The 19,162-nt window shown below is 44.5% G+C and overlaps 5 protein-coding genes across 5 annotated transcripts; 2 read left to right on the top strand and 3 right to left on the bottom strand.

Moving 5' to 3' along the window:
• Nucleotides 1-420: 420 nt before the first annotated feature.
• On the top strand, nucleotides 421-8,560 carry LOC6546362 (gamma-aminobutyric acid receptor alpha-like). The gene is made up of 5 exons (XM_001972858.3): nucleotides 421-820; nucleotides 2,220-2,287; nucleotides 2,725-3,028; nucleotides 7,053-7,418; nucleotides 7,484-8,560. Exons 1-5 carry the CDS (start codon nucleotides 421-423, stop codon nucleotides 8,425-8,427), a joined length of 2,082 nt encoding a protein of 693 aa, XP_001972894.1. The 3' UTR covers nucleotides 8,428-8,560.
• A 742-nt stretch (nucleotides 8,561-9,302) lies between these two features.
• Nucleotides 9,303-11,128, bottom strand: LOC6546361 (glycerol-3-phosphate phosphatase). Its single transcript, XM_001972857.3, has 3 exons — nucleotides 10,949-11,128; nucleotides 9,785-10,472; nucleotides 9,303-9,731 (listed from the first exon to the last, which is right to left on the bottom strand). The coding sequence occupies exons 1-3, from the start codon at nucleotides 11,043-11,045 to the stop codon at nucleotides 9,569-9,571; spliced, it is 948 nt and encodes a 315-aa protein (XP_001972893.1). The 5' UTR covers nucleotides 11,046-11,128; the 3' UTR covers nucleotides 9,303-9,568.
• A 71-nt stretch (nucleotides 11,129-11,199) lies between these two features.
• Nucleotides 11,200-13,040, bottom strand: LOC6546360 (glycerol-3-phosphate phosphatase). Its single transcript, XM_001972856.3, has 2 exons — nucleotides 12,758-13,040; nucleotides 11,200-12,229 (listed from the first exon to the last, which is right to left on the bottom strand). The coding sequence occupies exons 1-2, from the start codon at nucleotides 12,897-12,899 to the stop codon at nucleotides 11,379-11,381; spliced, it is 993 nt and encodes a 330-aa protein (XP_001972892.2). The 5' UTR covers nucleotides 12,900-13,040; the 3' UTR covers nucleotides 11,200-11,378.
• A 148-nt stretch (nucleotides 13,041-13,188) lies between these two features.
• On the bottom strand, nucleotides 13,189-16,139 carry LOC6546359 (mediator of RNA polymerase II transcription subunit 19). The gene is made up of 3 exons (XM_001972855.3): nucleotides 15,383-16,139; nucleotides 14,267-14,381; nucleotides 13,189-14,201 (listed from the first exon to the last, which is right to left on the bottom strand). The coding sequence occupies exons 1-3, from the start codon at nucleotides 15,818-15,820 to the stop codon at nucleotides 13,747-13,749; spliced, it is 1,008 nt and encodes a 335-aa protein (XP_001972891.1). The 5' UTR covers nucleotides 15,821-16,139; the 3' UTR covers nucleotides 13,189-13,746.
• A 460-nt stretch (nucleotides 16,140-16,599) lies between these two features.
• Nucleotides 16,600-19,087, top strand: LOC6546358 (dihydrolipoyl dehydrogenase, mitochondrial). Its single transcript, XM_001972854.3, has 4 exons — nucleotides 16,600-16,919; nucleotides 17,229-17,756; nucleotides 17,815-18,693; nucleotides 18,784-19,087. Exons 1-4 carry the CDS (start codon nucleotides 16,878-16,880, stop codon nucleotides 18,847-18,849), a joined length of 1,515 nt encoding a protein of 504 aa, XP_001972890.1. The 5' UTR covers nucleotides 16,600-16,877; the 3' UTR covers nucleotides 18,850-19,087.
• Nucleotides 19,088-19,162: the final 75 nt, after the last annotated feature.

The raw sequence follows: 19,162 nt of genomic DNA, 5'->3' as shown, positions 1-19,162 counted from the left end.
AACTAATGCCAGCCTGAAAGGAATCTCAGAAATTAAGAAGAAAACGCTTCATGCAATTGCTCTCGACCCGAGTGCAACTTCCGGTGCATAAATGAAAATAAATACGAGCAAAGCCGAGTCAACACACAGCGCAGGAAGAAGGCACTGTCATCAGCAGCAGGAGCAGGAGCAGGAGCAGGACCTCCAGAATGGGAATTTTAATGGCGATGGGATTTGGTATGGCAATGGCAATGCGAATGAAAATGAAAATAGGAATGGGAATGGGCATGGCAACGGGAGCCAGAGGCCAGTTGGAGTGACAAAAGTTAGACAAACGGATGTGTAGATTAGACCGGCAACAACAGCAGAAGCAGAAGACTTGGACTAAACAATAGTTGCAGTCAGCGAGCAAACAACAAACAGCAAACAAAACCGAACAATATGTGCACAATGCCAGCAACAACAGATGCATCCGGCTCCGCCGATGCATCAACTGACCTCATCGCAGCAAGGAGCCTCTCCTGCCACCAAGGACACCGCTCCAGCTTGCGCATATTTAAACTTTTGATTAGCTGCTGCCTCTTAGTGCTGTGCACTTACCCAAATGCCTGGCCGTGGTCCATCGGCCCCGGATCAGGACCCTTCTCCGTCTCGGCCGACAGCATCAAGGGCCGCGGCGATGCCCACCGCCTGGGTGAGATGGGCTCCCAGTCCCACACCTCCTTGTCCTCATCCCTGCCGTCCTCCTGGCTCACCCAGAGCAATAACCATGCAAATATATCCGAGTTACTGGACAATCTGCTGCGCGGCTACGACAATAGCATACGTCCGGATTTCGGTGGTGAGTAGTGTGTCGCAGGAAATCTGGGGGAAAATGTATATTTATTTAATTTATTAGGATGAAATATCGATAAATTAGGTTGATTCTATTACATAGTCAGGGGGTCAAGAGCAAGCTTCGATTTTGAGATCAAAAGAATGTTGTTAAGTAACCGCATCAGCTGGAACTGCAATAGATTGAGCTTCTTACGTAAGTTTACATCGTTCATACGATCTATGACAACCACGCTAAGGATTTCTGACTTGGAGTAGCAGGCACCCTCAAATCAGTCTGTCTGTTCCAAATCCTGTGTTGTTTACCCTTTTGACTCCTTCCCCATTCCGGGTGTAATCAGCATAGATTCGCAGATTTTCCGCTCAACGGAAGCATTTAATGAAGCGGAAATCGCTGCAAGGCGACACATCACTCACAAACGGCACCAAGGTGATGAATCCTCCCTTGATGATTGCCTCGCAGCTTATTTGGTAAATAGTTAGTGTCAAAACCGACAAATATTTACCTACACACAAACAATTTTATTGCCTTTTTCGAGCATCCAATTGCCCAAAACGGATAAGGAAATTCGATTCGTTTTCAATCTCGCAAATGGTTGAGGCAATAAAAATTTAAATATTTTCGAAATTTAAAATGCCATTCACTCAATTGGGGAATGGATTTTGGTCAACGCGGCGAAAATTGTTTTCGCTCAACGGCTTAAGACCAAATTACATTGTTTTTAACACTTCATTAAGAATGGGCCCTGGCACGCCCCCCTTCGGCTCACCGCCCCCGTCATGTGGCGCCAGCTGGAGAGGATTCAAAGGATACGCGGCAATGCACATCCGCATCCTGCGAGCGCGACGCATGTTTGCCGAGCGAGCTCAGCAGCAAAGTCATTAAAAACTGTTCGCATAGGCAAAATACAAAAAATTCCTGGGGGCTTCGGGAGAAGGCGAATCTAGGGCCTGAAAAATTGCATATTAGTGCAGAAAAGCTAGATAAAAATGAGTGTCAGCTGGGGATGGTAACAGATTCAGAGGGTTTGGGACTGTCTGCGAAGCGGCTTAAGTGTCATTGTTCGCACAGAGGAGCATTTAACATTTTCATTTGGGGGCTGCGACGCGCATATGAATATTCATGGTTGAACAAAACCGATACGAAGAGTACGGGGATTATATAGTTGGATTGCATGGCCTTCTGCTGAAGCAAATCCCATTTCCATAACTAAACTGGGCTCAGGCTTCAATAGTTAACTGTGAGGAAGGTACTGATGGCACAATGAGCCTTCCAATTGAAGTACGTATTACTCGACACATTTGTATAACGCATAGGTTAGATTCAAAGAGGAAGTATTCAAAATATTTACTTGGATTTGCATTCAACAAATTTTATTTTCCTACAAACTTACACTTTATTTCAGGACCTCCAGCCACTATAGAAGTGGACATAATGGTTCGCAGCATGGGACCAATATCAGAGGTTGACATGGTATGATGAACTAAAAAATATCTAATCACTTACACCATTACAACATGAATTCCATAAAATACTTTAAAACTATTTTCCATAAGCAAGTCCTTTTGATTTATTTCAAATCTTAGTAAGTTATTCATTTAGTAACTGATTCAACTGTAAGATTACATAAGTACCTGATGTATAATAATAAATTATTGGTATTGATATCCTATGATAAAACTGCACAATTTGTTTGCTAATTTAACTTGTTGAAAGTTGTGAAACACATTTCAAATTGATAGAATTTATGCGTTTAAAGTGTTTTCGGAGAAGAATCCACATAGACAAGCTGACAACCTAGCATTTCTGCTTCCCAACTCAATTTGCAGTGACATCCCATGTCTGACTTTCCGACTTTCTTACTATCTTACTGTTCTGCAATTCAGTGTCTGCCGACTTCTTTATTGCAGACGTACTCGATGGACTGTTATTTCCGCCAATCCTGGGTGGATAAACGTCTCGCATTCGAGGGCGCCCAGGACACGCTGGCACTGAGCGTCTCGATGTTGGCGCGGATTTGGAAGCCGGATACGTACTTTTACAACGGCAAGCAGAGCTATTTGCACACGATTACCACGCCAAATAAGTTTGTGAGGATCTATCAGAACGGACGCGTGCTGTACTCCAGCCGGCTGACAATTAAAGCCGGCTGCCCGATGAATCTGGCCGATTTTCCAATGGACATACAAAAGTGTCCTCTGAAATTCGGTTCATGTGAGTACGAAAGAATTTCGAAAGATTGCCAAGTGGCATGTGAAGAAACTCAGCTCTGTGGTATAATTATGCATAATGGCTGCTTATTGCGCTTTGATGTGATTTGTTCTTCTCGTGCCGGCAAAATGTCCACTTGTTGGGTACGAAGGACAATGAATCCTGGGGTGGGGATTAAGCTGAATGCCATGACATTGGATGGAAAGGGATTGGATTCGAGTAACCGTTGGCGACAAGAAATGTGAAGTGAGATATGTTGTGAATTGAAGAGGAAATGAAAGAAAGAAAGAAATGGCACAAGGACCGGAAATATTCAAGTGGTTCCATGCGTCTGAATGCTGGCAGCGGATTAGATGAGGTAATGGTTTAATGGGATATCCAAATGTGGTTTGGCTTGGGAACCCTACACAGAGTTGCCAAGTTGGGCTTTTCTCATTTCTCTGATGCGGAAACGCACCTTACTTCAAAGTGCCACCACCATTTCGAATAGTTTTTGTGAAAATATCAGTATTTGCGATAATTTTCCAACGGCAATAGTAATGGAATTAGTAATCAAAACTAAAAAATATATTCCTAGACACTCTTACCACTTTTCGGGGTCAAAAGTAGTCCCAAAATGTTGGATTTCGCATTTAATGTGGTGCTGAACTTACAAAGTGCACGTATTCTTGAATAGTTGTGGGTATATGGAGCGTGATGCTAGGTCATGTGGGAATAATTAAAGAAGTCCGTAATGAGTTGAAAGCGAGTCTTCTGGCCAGTGTAGGTGCCAAGTACAGTGTAGGTGCCAGAGTTGGAATGGGGGAGTAACGTGCAGGTGTCATTAGGAAATACTCTTGCAATACAATGCGCCTGGTACAGCTTAAGTAGTTTGTAAGCAAAATGCAGTGCTTTGTCCGTGTTGACTCATATGCGCCTCTTTTCAGTCCATTGTTTATAAGTATGTAAGTATTCTTGTAATTGGTCTGCAAATTCGTATATGCGTTGCATTTAGCGCATGGCGCCGCCGCGCAAGTAGCCGCCTATTAAACTTGGGTGGGTCCGAGGTGAAAATAGAGTAAGGTAATGGCCTCAGGACGCATCCTTGAGGTACGCCGGCATGTTTGGGGTCTTTGGTGGGTGGCTGGGCAGCTGTCCACAAGCGCAGAAAATGTGCGGTCCGTCCAGATTTGTATAAAAGTCCTTCATGCCAAACGAGCGACACGGTTGTTTCAAGTCCTTTTGTACAGCCAAATCGGTGATGGGGGATATGTGCTCCAAGTACATGATTAAGCACTCTTATTATAGAGAGGCGACATATATCGTATATCGAGGCTGGTAGGTTTATTTGCATTCAAGGCAGCAGGCAGAAATTTGAACATATTGGCAGCTTCTATGAAACGTTTCAGCCATGAACATTCATCTGAATATTGGCATTTATTTTAGATCGAAGTTTAGTTGACCGTCCTGCGAATTCGGTGGAAACCTGGCTGCTCTGGAGGATCAGAGATCAGAGGCTTGTTAGAGATCAGAGACTAATGTCAATGGACCAAACAGATAGGTTTTTATAGAACCTTTGTGCCGGAGACGACGAGTATTTGGTTCAATGCAAACACACATGTGACATTTGCGACTCAAAATTAGAAGACATGCCTTACAGTCCTCACAAGAACTAGTTGGGAATTATAGGGCTACAAGAAAATATGTTTCCTAAACAAATATTTAAAGCGGCAATAACTATGTGTTCCGACAGTAAGTTAAACATTCTTCAGGCTTTATTTAAGACAATTTTTACTACTTTGTGCAAGTAACACGTACACCACCTGCATACATACATACATACATACATACATACATACATACATACATACATACATACATACGTACATACATACATACATACATACATACATACATACATACATACATACATACATACATACATACATACATACATACATACATACGTACGTACATACATACGTACATACATAAATATATACATACATACATACATACATACATACATACATACATACATACACACATATGCATGCATGCATGCATACATACATACACCGGTACATACACTACACATACACTACACTCACTGCTCGACCGGTAAGAGAGGTTACTGAAATATTTTGAAATTAGAAGACATGCCTTACCGTCTTCGCTAGAACTAGTTGGGAATTATAGGGCTACAAGAAAATATTTTTCCTCAGCAAATATTAAAAGCGGCAATAACTATGTGTTCCAACAGTACGTTAAACATTCTTCAGGCTTTAATTAAGACAATTTTTACTACTTTGTGCAAGTAACACATACACTACATACATACACTACATACATACATACATACACTACATACATACATACACACATACATACATACATGCATACATACATACATACATACATAAACATGGGAATATTTTATGTTTAACATTTATTATTTCAAGTCGACTCGAAGGTCATATAAATATACGACCCCATTACAATTGCAATGTCCTCCCCGTGGTGTTCCCTGGGTACCAAAAAATAGATATATTACAGATAATTAATAATAAAAATTTTTATATGTAAACGGTAGCTAATTCGAGCGGCGATTTTAACTAAAGAATATTAAAACAACTTCTTAAAAAAAAATAATAGTCACGGCATCAATTTTTAAATAATATCTCAGTATAGCGCCAATAGTAAATTAGGATTAAGTCTTAACTATATGTATTAAATTGTAAAAGAATTTAGTCTTAGGGAAACTTAAAGGATTCCTGTGAGCAACACAAGACAATTTTCTGCGAAATATTTGTTAGTATAACCCTCGTGTACACTGCTATAAAAATGCACTAGAAATAGTCCAGCATATTACGCAATTTTCAGCAAAACACACAATCTTGAAGACCTATGAATAATTGACTGCACAGAAGGATTAAAGCTTGTTAAATTTAAAATAATAGTTAGCCTTCCTGCATACCAAAATCGCAATTAATTAGCATATCCCAAAAATGTCCTCTCTTGAACCAGATTTCTGAAGCAGATTTTCTGCTGGTCATGACACATCCATTATTTTTCGGTTACAAAAAAATGAAGACCTTGCATTTGATGAATTTCCATCACATTTCCTCCTATTCAAATGCAAAACAGAAAGTATGCAATGTAAATGAAGGCAATGGTACTAGTTAAATACTTGTATACATTTTTCGGTGATGGGAAAGGTGTCTCCTGCCATGTCTGCGAAACGCTCTAACTGCCTTTGCAGCTTATCGCAAATGAACAAGCCGCCACCCAACCTAGAAATGTATTATTACTTCCGATTTGTTGTGAATAATGCTGGAATGGATGGAAGCAGTCAAGAATTCAATTACCCCTCCATCTACTCCTCCGCGCCCTCATACATACTCGAATGTACATTGCCACCCGCTTAATGTTGACAATTTCCCATTTGATGCGAGCGAACTGAAAATATTGCCAAAGTCAGCGCGATTGCCAAACAGAGGCGGCAGATCGGGCGGCGGTTTGCAGGATGAAGGATGCGGATTTGGGTGGTGGGTAAACCGATTCCCGCATATGGCGCAATGTTTGGCAATTTGTGCATTTTGGAGCAGCAGCTCCAGCAGCATCAAAATAAAATAACCGAGCACACCTGAGGCAGTGATTGGAAGGCAACCCGGGGGATGGGATCTCGTAGTGAGATAGGTTCTGCAAGTGACTAGACGTACAGTCCCAAATAAACCTCAAGCTGTTGTGCGCACTAGAGTGTTATGTAGTTATTGAAACTGGTGAAAATGAGAGTAATATCTTGTTTGTTATATTTTAAAACTAATTATTGGTTGATCAGCGTTTATGCTCTACTCTACTTCATTTCAATTAATAGCCTGACAGGGTGTTCTAAGTTCGGTTCCCTTATTGTGGCTTTCGGTAAATGTACGCTCGAATGTACTGCCCAAAAGTCACAGTTCAGGACACATCTGAGTTCCGCATGTCACCCTTTTAATAGACATTTGTCCAGAATCTGTTGCACTAATCTGGAAAACAATCGAAACAGTTGGCTACACAACGTCCGATGTCATCTACCGCTGGAACAAGGAGAGACCACCCGTCGCCATTGCCGAGGACATGAAGCTGTCCCAATTCGATTTGGTCGACTGTCCGGCTGGAAATTTAACAGACATTGTTTACAAGGCGGCTGCTCCAAGACCGCAACGTCGGCCATTCAACAACAAGGATCCACCGCGACCCACCAGCAAGGTAATGACCACTTTTGCCGGTCCGGCCGCAAAGAATCAGCATGTCCGCGGCACGGGACTCAAACTGGACAAAGGAGCCTTCGGTACCGGAAGGGATGCAACTGGTGGCTCGGGGTCGTCCACCGGTCTAAGTGGCACTATTACCCTGGAAACTAATCACCCGTGTAAGTCAAATATATTCGATGAATTGGAATTAAATTAAAAAAGTTTCATACTCTATACATTCCAGCGGAGTACTCGATGTTGATGGTGAACTTCCACCTGCAGCGGCATATGGGCAACTTCCTGATCCAGGTGTACGGTCCCTGCTGCCTGTTGGTGGTCCTCAGCTGGGTGTCCTTCTGGCTGAACCGCGAGGCCACTGCTGATCGGGTTTCCCTCGGCATTACTACCGTGCTGACGATGACCTTCCTCGGACTGGAGGCTCGCACGGATCTGCCCAAGGTGTCCTATCCCACGGCCCTGGACTTTTTCGTGTTCCTCTCGTTTGGCTTCATCTTCGCTACAATCCTGCAGTTTGCCGTGGTGCACTACTACACCAAGTACGGATCGGGGGAGTGCTATTTCATAATCGAGGAGTTGGACTCGGATTCCGCGGAATCGGAGACGGAACCACTTACTTCGGAGTTTCGTGGTAGCACAGAGTCCAAGATCTACGAGGTCATTCCACTGTCCATGTGCGCGATTAGCATGCCACCGCCTCCCACTCGACTGGGTATGCTTACCTCCAGGAATCGGAGGCCCAGGAATAGGCGACATGGCCTGTGGAGCATGAAGCTTCTGGGTCTCTTCGACTGGCGGCGGAGAAGAAAGCCGCCCCGTGCCGACTCCGACGAGGATGAGGATGACGAGCAGACGCAGCTGAGGGCCAACGAGGCGCCGACCACGTCTGCGGCAGCTGCGGCAGCTGCGGCGGCACAAGCTGCTGCACAGGCTCCTCGGATTAGTCCTCCAACTGGAGGTCGCCGCAGGATGTCCTACTACCGACGCGAGGAGATGGAGGCCCGAAGGAAGGGCAAACGAACGCCACAGTACAACTCCGTGTCCAAGATCGATCGCGCCTCGCGGATCGTCTTCCCACTGCTATTCATCCTTATCAACGTGTTCTACTGGTACGGCTATTTGTCGAGGAGCTCAAGGATTTTGGCCAACACGCCGGATGCGAGCACCTGATGTTACCTTTTAGCAATTTAGACAGGGTCCTCGAAGAAATCATTAAGCGATCGCCGGCAGCAAACTTACAACTAAAGCTGATGGAAAACGATGCACTTAAGGAAATCCTTGCAGATGCATCGTTTAAAATCAGACTAGGACAACGCGTGGGGGGGAATCAGTTGGGGGATCGGGAAAAGCAGGGGATGGGTTTAACTTTTGAGATTCAGTTACGCTCTTATTCTGATTTGCTACCAAATGTGACAACGCTTTATGGGATTTCTTTTCGCGCTAAATTGCTAAAGTACAGAAAACAGAATCAACTCTAACATATCAGAGGACTTGTTAAAACGGACACCCTTGAAAATGGCGGGCTTCAAAGGTCAAAGTATGGTAACAAATTTTCGAGATCAGGTGTTTAGTTATTTCCATTTTACACGGAAGCAAACCGCCAAAAAATATAACTTCTGTGATACTTGCTTGCTTTGTTTTGACAATTAGCAGCTCACATCGATGGGTGTTCTGTAAATTTGTTGTACAGGTAACCAATAAGTTAAATAGTTTCGATTATGTGTGTGTCTTAAATAGTTCTTGTTGATTGACGATTTATTTAAAAGTCACAGCACAAGGACTTGCACTTAGTTGAGCAATTTGTTTAGTTCATTGCAAATTACAATTTTTAAATGGGATCACCAGAAGATAGGGAAAGAGTTTGAATTGCCGTCTCTGCTTTTCTGTCCGGGCAAGTAATAGAGGATAAGCTAGTATTTTAATAAGTCACTCAGCCTATATTGTTAATTCAGAGAAAAGCTAGTGGGCCTGAAATTTATTTGGGGCCACACACATACATAAAAAAATATTCGCAAATGGTTAGTGATTTATTTGTGCAAAATGCATTGCCGTTTTTCAAAATTTATTTGCTACACACTTTATTCTCATACACAGTTTAAAGCCGTTTTGTTCATAGATAACTTTCAGGCCCAACAATTTTTCACCCACTCTTATATATGTATGTAAAGAAAGTATTCATTAGAGAATGTTACTTGCCGGCAGAACAATATGTACAACTATGTGTAAACACACCAACTAAAGCCAAATAAAAGTCGAATTAAGAAGTTGATAACGAGCAGATTGCTGCACGGGAGTCGCTTGGATTTATGGCTCACAAAAGGGTCAGCAGATCGCCCAGCCGGGACAGATAAAAATCTGGCTGGGCCAGCTTGTCTTTTTCCCGCTGGACATCCGAGAGATTACTGTATCGACCCGTGCCCACCAGAAGCGATAGCATGCCACAATTGCTGGCGAAACCGACATCTATTTTGAGGCTACGGGAGAAACTCGTTAGAAAAGCTTCAGCAGATGTGTTAATCCCGCTTACCAGTCACCAATCATAAGCGTTCGTTCGGTACGTAGTTTCTCAGCCTTGGTTAGGGGCTCAAGCACCAAAGGGTTTGGCTTGCCCATCTCGAGGGCTTCCCGCTCCGAACAGGCCTCAATTCCGGACACAAAGGCCCCAGTGCCGGGGATACAGAAGGCCGGATACTTGTGCACGGCATCCCGGTTGGTAACAAAGAATGCGGCGTCGGGATTACTGCAGAGAATGTGACAGGCGCGGGCCATTTTGCAGTAGCTGAAGTACTCATCCCAGCCGACCACCACGGCGCCGACGTCCCTCGCCGTCTCTGGGTTTCCAAACTCTCGTGCCACAAAGTCCGGCCACTTGTCGCCCGGAGGCAGTTCATCTGTTCCTCCGGCTCCAAAGCTGTCGATTCCGTGCTGCCTTAATTCCCGAGCGATGGCCGCATTGCCCACCACATAGACCTTGTGCCGCGCCCTGTCGAATTGCGGACTAGCAACCAGATAGTCGGCGATGGCTGCCGTAGGCGATAAGATGTGTCGGTCGCTGGGTAAATGGAAGCCAAGGCGCTGGGAGCGCTCAAACAGCTCCTGCCGCGTCTTCAGTCCATTGTTGGTAATCAGGTACACTTTTTTGCCGAAGCGATCCTGCAGGGCATTCACCACCTCGGGAGCACCCGCGATGGCCGTGTCATCCTGCCAAATTGTGCCTGTGCGTTTAATGGATATTTAATTCGGTTTCATTTGAGAACGTTTGGATTGAGAGAGCATGGAGGTATTTTCTAAGTAACTCAAAAATATTCAATTTAACAGGAGTTGTACCTTTATTTTAAATTAATTACAACCCACAAATGAAATTTCACAGATCTGCAAAGATTACTTCAGCTTAGAATGGTTTTTTTGACAAGTATAAACCAAATCCTAAAAATATCAATCAAGTATTTCCAATAACTAATGTTTTAACGTTTCAAGTTATCTTACTTAATATATTATTAATAAATTATCATGATGGTGAAGTGTGAAGTTTTAGCTAGCGCGATCGCCAAGCTTTTCCCTCATCCATGTAAATCGCCACCGATTTATATATTTCGGCGAAGCGACAACTCTGGCAAAAGCTCCATACTTGCAATACATCCAAGCCCAGTGTACTACTCTCTGTGGCACCTGTGGCGCCCTTGAGACTCACCGTCGCCATCGCAGAGAACCGTGTCGAAACTTTGGAGCCACTCGCTCACCTGCACCGCGGATAGGCCGGTCAAGTCGATAGCACTGCCTCTGGACATTTTGCTCCGTGGACCGCTCCGCCAAATGCTTGCGACTCGACTAAATCGGCGGCGGGCTGGCTGATTACGATTCACGGTGATTGAGAATTGGGGAGAACCTGCTATCTCCGTTTCACACAAAGCTCGCTCTCAATAAGAAATGGAATCGGGCATATCGATTAAGTCATCCGTCTCACAAAATGCTTCTGAATTTATTTAAATATTCCTTGTTCTGTGGTGTAAATTGTACTATAAATTTGCGTTAAATATTTAAATCTGTCCTGTCTATTGACGTTAAATGTAACACATATACAAACACATGTCCGTACTATTTACTATTTACTGATTACTAATTCATTTCAAGCCCGCCAGGCTGTTCACGATCGATGGCAATAGATCTCCCAACTTGGGCAGGTACACATCTGGTATGAGCTTCTTCTCCTCGGGATCCTTGCTTAGCTTCCAACGCTCCACGTCCTTCAGCTGATGGATTCCGGAGCCCACGAGCAGGGTCTGAAATCCGCAATTGTAGCCAAGGAGTATGTCCGTATTGGCTCGGTCTCCGATCATCAGAGTTCTCGATGGATCGATCTTCTTCTCTCTGACCAGAGACTCGCAAATGGCAGGATTGGGCTTTCCGATCACTATTGGATCCCGCTCCGCACAGGTTTGAATGGCCCGCACGAAGCTCCCGCTGCCGGGCACTATCATGTTCGGCATGGGGAAACGCTCATCCGTATTAGTAGCCACGAACAGACACTCAGGGTCGTTAAGGTACGAAGCGGCCTTCATCATCTTGGGGAAACTGAAGTGCTCGTCGAAGCCAACAACTACGGCTCCGATGTCCGTATCCAGTTTTAAATGCTGTGCCATGAACTCGGCGAGTGATCCCTTCATGGGTTCCGGTCCCACCTCAGTGTGCTGAATGCCCACGGCGTCCAGCTCCTTGGTGATTCCCTCGCTTCCGATAACGAATACCCGCTTGCTGAAGTTCCGGCGTTTCAAATACGCTGCTGTGGCATGGGCCGTCGATATAATACCATTCTCCTTGATGTGAAATCCCAGTTCGACGCCTTTCTTGAGAAGTTCCGGGCGGGTCTTCGTCGAGTTGTTAGTGCAAAAGTAAATGGACTTTCCCATAGCCTTGAACTGGTTCATCACGTCCACAGAGCCCTCCAGTGCCTGGCCATAGATCCAAAGAACACCTGGAGAGGATAAGTCATTACCTTTTAGCAAGTTCACTGATAAACTATTATGGAAAATTAATTACTAAAGTTGATAAATTACTGGGAATTAAATTATCATTCAAGGTTATACTTCTCTTCCCAAAATAGGAAAAAAAAAAAGAAAAACGGTTATGATTTAAGCATTATTACGTAGAAATAACAAATAAAATGGAAAACAAGGATCCTTCTATACATTTAATAAAATTGACAAATATTACTATATTTAAAGCTATTCAATACTAAGGGTATTTATCTAACTGCTCTTCACTGCCAACCCTAAAATTAATTATGACTCATAAGTTACGAGGGCATCCGAAAGTCGACTTCCCGCCATATCACGCACTTCACACTTTGACATTGAAATTCACGACGCAGCCACAACACAGAAACAATTCGTTGCTGACGTATTTGGGCAAAATGTGGTACACACATATCTTTATGTAACGCAGCTTCCTGGGCGGAATCCTATGGCGAGTTGGGAGTGTGCCCACCCCACCACCCACTTACCATCGCAGTCGGTTATTACACTGTCGAAGCTTGATATCCACTCGGTCACCTTGGCGGAGGACAATTCCAGGAGATTGGTGCACGACTGTTTGTACATGTTGATAGCTGCCTGACGCGAGAATCTGGCGAAGTTACAATTCATTTATGGCCTTGCAGCGGCGACTATCCTCCACTCATCACTTTTAATTTATTAATTGACTCTCGATTGCGAGAAACTCCCTGAGAATTAAAACAGCTGTTGGCGCCTGTTAAGGCTATGCTAGTAGCTGTCAGATTTCAGCGTTGCTGTTAGGACGCCATGTTAAAGTCAACAGAGTGCTAACAAGTGTTTGGCGGCAGATTTGAATTTAAAGGCTTCTTGAACGCAGAAGTTCGTTGAAAGAAATGTTTATATTAAACAAAATGCAGAACCGTTGGAAACACACACTTCGATCATTTGTATGCTTGTTTATTGTTTTATGTGCCTAATCACTAAAATTAATTACTTATAGTACAGGCATTTTTATTTTGTTGAATCTCAGCTTTCTTTTGTGTTTAAAAACTTGCTGGAAGAACAAACCATTGCAGAAATTTAATTGAAATACTGACCCTACACGTTACGAGGTTGGTAAGCAAAATAAAAAGGGTTGCAAAGCAGCGTTTTTTTTTTTTTTGATTTTAGTGGGGGGGTGGAGGTGTTTGTGTTCATGCGGAGGGAAGAGTTGGAATCGAGAGCGAAAACGTTTTGCGTTTTGTACCATAACTTGCGTTTAAATAAATCTCATTAAGCTAGCGCGAAAAACGAACGATAAATTGTTGGCTAATTACAGAAATAAACTATTTTACATTTACGATAATCATAAATTAATATCTAGGACACGAAACGATATCGAGAAAATTGCATTTAAAGGACCGAGGTCCTTCTGCATTTTTTTTTTTTATGTTGCCATTTGGGGTGCGCCTGCTGATGAGAGGTAATGAGCCAAGTCTATTTTGCTAAAGGATCCTGCCTAGAACTGCGACATAAGCAGGCTCCCACCGCCGCCTCCACCCCCGCCTCCTCCTCCGCCACCGCCACCTGGACCGCCGCTCGTGCCCAGCACAGATCCCAGAAGACCACCACTTGACATCTGCTGTTGCTGCATGGGCATCTGCTGTTGCTGCTGCATCTGCATCGATGAGGAGAAGCTGTTCATGCTCCCCACAACGCCAGGTCCCATACTGGCACTAAGGCTGGACAGCCCGGGGCCAGGTCCACCTCCCAGCGATCCCAGACTAGTGGCTCCCATTACACCTGCTGCTCCGCCCAAGCCCGCTCCTCCGGGCAGCAGACCCACGCCCGGTTCGGGACTCTGGTTTTTCTTTTTACGCTTCTTCTCCTTTTTACGCTTCTTGCGCTCCTTATCGTCCTCGTGGCGTTTCTGCTTCTTGTGCTTTTTCTCGTAAGTCTCCAGGCCGGCCGAGTCTGCAAGGTTGTAATCATTGGGTTATGTGTGATCGAGTTGACCAATAATTCAGCAGATAGCTTACCGAGCAGCGTGGATTCCTGTCCCGTGGTTACGCCGTCTTTGTGTTTGTGCTTTTTGTGTTTGTTTTTGTGTTTACGCGCAGGTGTGACATATGTGGTACGATACTGTTCCGGCAGCTGAAATGGACATCAGAATAGGATAAATTCTAGAATATAGGACTAGTATCATGTAAAACAATTATTTTTTAATTCTGTACAGAAAAACGATCAGTCTGCTAGAAAGGCGTGTATTAAACATATATTTATTTATCTGTTCTTTATATATTAGGTATAGAGTGATTAAAAACCGCTCAGAATATCGAATACCAATAAATAAATAAGCAAAAACTATTACAAACAAGAAATGAACGTGGATTCGGCAAGCCGTTTTTTTTTTCCAAATATTCATATAGCAGCAATATGATATTGTGGTCCTATATGGAGCGCTTCGACTTATGCACAACGTGGAATTAAAATTTAAACATTTAAACTCCTTTAATGCAGATAGCTTTAAACCCGAGAGACTAGGCTGCGAAGAAACGCACAGACGGACACGGCTATATCAATTCGGCTGTTCATACTGATTAACAATAAATACACTTTATATGGTTGAAAATGTCGCCTTCACTGCGTTGCAAGCTTCTGACTCAATATACCCTGTACAAAAAGAGCTTTAAAGGAAAACCAACATTAATTCCTTTTACTTCTTTAACTAATTTTGAATCAAATTATTTTGAACATAAATTAATGACTAAATTATTTGTATTTCAAAGTAGTTTTGGTCATAATTTAGTGAAAATACAATACAAGCGCATAATACAACGGTGATCATAGAAATAAATGACAAGAAAAGGCTCAACAAAATTAAATTTTATAGTAGTTTTGTCTTTGGTATATACATAAGTTTGTGCAGGATTTAGGATTAGGCTGTACGCATAGTTGAATGCATCGAATTATTTGATCATTTAAAACCTTACATTTGATATTTGAAAGGCTAAAATAATGAAAGCGAATGTATGGAGTCGCAAAGCAGTGCAGTAGCGTCTAAAAGTGTTTTGAACTATTTAATGTGCCGTAGCTAAACATTCGTCATTCGTAAGGCAGAGCAAGTGAAATAAAGACATATTGGTAACACCAACCGGTCCAGGATGCAGGCGGAATCCGGCCAGCTGCACGGGGGTCAGCGGAAGAAGCTCCTTCCCACCAATGGGCGGCTTTTCGATCACGCTACGCAGCGTGCTGTTCTCCACGGGATGCGTGATGAGGTCGTTGATGCCGGGGATGTTCTGAAGAAACGAAGCCAGCGACTCTTTGAACTTCTTCTCCTTAAACTTGGTGAGTGTGTGGTGCAGTCCGTACTCGGTCATGAGATCCTTGTCGCCGGTAAGTTCTGCCTTGGCGGGCGGTTCCTTCATGGAGTAGAATGGTCCCGTGTGTATGATCGTAGGCGTCTTGCCCAGCGAAATGGTCGTTTTCAGGGTGCCGGAGGAGTCTTGACGTGCCACCACGGGTGATCGGCCGCCGCCGTGGGGCGATGACTTCGGTGAGTCCATCATGTTGCCGTAGTTGCTCATCATCTTGGAAACTCAGCGATTCTCGGCCCTCTTGGCAGCCCACGCACACACTCGCACCGCACACGCTGACGCACACACGGGCACAGCAACAAGGCAAGGCCAGCAGAAGGTATCGCCTGTCGCGGCTCACGGGCTACGCTGGCCAAGCACACACTTTGCAAAATACGCCGCGGCTGCCCGGCACTTCGGCGAACTCTTTTCTGGTCGAATACTTAACTAATTATCTGCTCTTGTGGCGTTTTCTAACAGATTTCGGGAGCAAGTCTCGCCATCTTGTTGTGTCCGCGAACCAGTGTGACCGCATTGCGACAGTTAGCGAAATACTGATGCTTTAACGAAAACGCCAGTTGAAAGCGCCGCAAAAATACCAAAAGTGTGCTGGGAAATATCAGGACTGGGGAATACCACACAGGGTTGTGCAGCAAACTATCGATATTCATCGTATAATATATTTTTGATTACCTCTATAAATAGAAGACTTGAATTATTTCACACACATTCAAAATAATCCGTTTATTTTAGAAAATGGTATAAAAAGAAATACCTTCTACAAAATTGAAACTCCAATGGTCTTTCTAATATAGGGCAATATTGTAGTCGTATCTGTTTATTTTGGGTGTACGAAATCTTTAAAATATATACGGTTACATATATTTTTTAAAAAATAATATCTAACAATAACAAGAATATAAATTAATGGTAGCTAAAATTATAAAAATTTTTTCACACATATTCTATAAATGACCCATAAAATGAAAATATTTGGGAACTAGCTATTGAGTACGGACATATCCTATTTTGAACGATCATCAAATAAATATTTTTTAAATCAACCTTTACAATCTGAAAATTTTCTATAATTTCTCATTTCAACAGAGTGGAAAATCTCCAAGACAATCGATAACTCCCTGGCCATCATATGACCACTATCGAGTGCACATCGCCAGCCCTGCGACCGCTCCGAGCTCCACAACACGAAAAACAGTCGGAAAAACACATCAAACTAGTGCTGTGTTTGTAGTTAAATAACGATTATCTCCATAACTCGCCCGCACCAGCAATGCAGTTCACGCTCCGTCATGTTGTTTCGGCAGTAGCCAAGGTAAGGAATGGGAGACATAACCGATTCCCCAAACGCCATCGCCCCTCAAGTTATGCAATCTAACCTCACCGAGGGGGTCGAGATATGGGCAGGAAAAGGCTGGAAAATGCACTTGGATCACCTGCAGTGCTCATATGATCCCAGTGGGTGAATCACTGGCGTTTGGGGGATTTGTTTGGCCCCGTTTTCAAGGTCGCTAATTGGGCCAATTATCAGCTGATAGTCGGCCGAAAGTTAGTGCGACATGCGTGCGACTGGCGTGATAAATGATAAGGTGGCACAACATGTAGTAATCTGTCTTCTTTACAGACTCCTCTGCGCACCAATGCCGCCATTCTGGGTGCCCTTAACGCCCGCTGCTACTCCAGCACCCACGAGGCGGACATCGTGGTGATTGGCTCCGGACCCGGTGGCTATGTGGCCGCCATCAAGGCCGCCCAGATGGGCATGAAGACGGTCAGCGTGGAAAAGGAGGCCACTCTGGGCGGCACCTGCTTGAATGTTGGCTGCATTCCCTCAAAGGCTCTGCTGAACAACTCCCACTACTACCACATGGCACACTCCGGGGATCTGGAGAGCCGTGGCATCAGTTGCGGCAGCGTTAGTCTGGATCTGGAAAAGCTTATGGGTCAAAAGTCAAACGCTGTGAAGGCTTTGACCGGTGGCATTGCCATGCTCTTCAAGAAGAACAAGGTCACACAGCTGACGGGCTTCGGCAGCATCGTCAATCCCAACGAGGTGCAGGTTAAGAAATCCGACGGTTCCACAGAGACGGTCAAGACCAAGAACATCCTCATCGCCACCGGCTCGGAGGTTACCCCCTTCCCTGGCATTGAAGTAAGTGCCAAAGCTCTACCACACGCTTAATTATTTATGCTATTCAAAATCTTCACAGATCGACGAGGAAGTTATTGTAAGTAGCACTGGCGCCCTGAAACTGGCCAAGGTGCCCAAGCATCTGGTTGTCATCGGCGCCGGTGTCATTGGTCTGGAGCTAGGTTCGGTATGGTCGCGTCTGGGCGCTGAGGTCACTGCCATTGAGTTCATGGACACGATCGGCGGCGTGGGCATCGATAACGAAGTCTCCAAGACGTTCCAAAAGGTGCTCATTAAGCAGGGTCTTAAGTTCAAGCTGGGCACCAAGGTGACGGCTGCCTCTCGCAGCGGCGACAACGTCACCGTGTCCGTTGAGAATGCAAAGTCTGGCGAGAAAGAGGAGATTCAATGCGACGCCCTGCTGGTCAGTGTTGGACGTCGTCCCTACACCGAAGGTCTGGGTCTCGAGGCTGTGGGCATTGTTAAGGACGACCGCGGCAGGATCCCCGTCAACGCCACTTTCCAAACTGTGGTGCCCAACATATACGCCATCGGCGACTGCATTCACGGACCCATGTTGGCGCACAAGGCTGAAGATGAGGGCCTCATCACCATTGAGGGCATCAACGGAGGCCACGTGCACATCGACTACAACTGCGTGCCCAGTGTGGTCTACACGCATCCCGAGGTCGCGTGGGTGGGCAAGAGCGAGGAGCAACTGAAGCAGGAGGGCGTAGCCTACAAGGTTGGCAAGTTCCCCTTCCTGGCCAACTCTCGTGCCAAGACCAACAACGAAACCGACGGTTTCGTCAAGGTTCTGGCCGATCAGGCCACCGATAAGGTCCTGGGAACCCACATCATCGGACCTAGTGCTGGCGAGTTGATTAACGAGGCTGTGCTGGCCATGGAGTACGGAGCGGCTGCCGAGGATGTTGCCCGTGTTTGTCATGCGCATCCAGTAAGTGATCACGAATCTGTTGTAGCTCAGAATCACTTTGCTTCCTATTAGAATGTTTCGAGTCTAATGCACACTCTCTTTTTCTTTTAGACATGTGCCGAAGCCTTGCGTGAGGCTAATGTGGCAGCTGCCTTTGGCAAACCCATCAATTTCTAAGCACTTCCCAATCCCTGCCAGATAGTGAAGAATTTTGCACCGCGTTTGAAATCTTTGGATAACCCCTATTCGAAAAATTATCCTGACGGCCGAAACGACAGTCTCCGCATATTTGTAACTCTCAATGTAGAAACTGAAAAGTGGAAAATATAAATAATGGTAATGGCGCCAGGCGTTAATTGCAATGTAATATGTGTATTAAGATAGAATAAATACAACACACTTTGAAAACTCGATACTCCCCTTCAGTAGATGAATCCTTGTCCATTGTCGTTTGATTTTCTGTAGCACAACTAATAAAGTTACTAGCTAA

Source organism: Drosophila erecta, unplaced genomic scaffold (genome assembly GCF_003286155.1).
Source record: "Drosophila erecta strain 14021-0224.00,06,07 unplaced genomic scaffold, DereRS2 tig00000021-arrow-pilon, whole genome shotgun sequence".
NCBI lineage: Eukaryota > Metazoa > Arthropoda > Insecta > Diptera > Drosophilidae > Drosophila > Drosophila erecta.
Note: the sequence above shows the minus strand (reverse complement) of the source record. Positions and strands in the feature narration are given on the sequence as shown.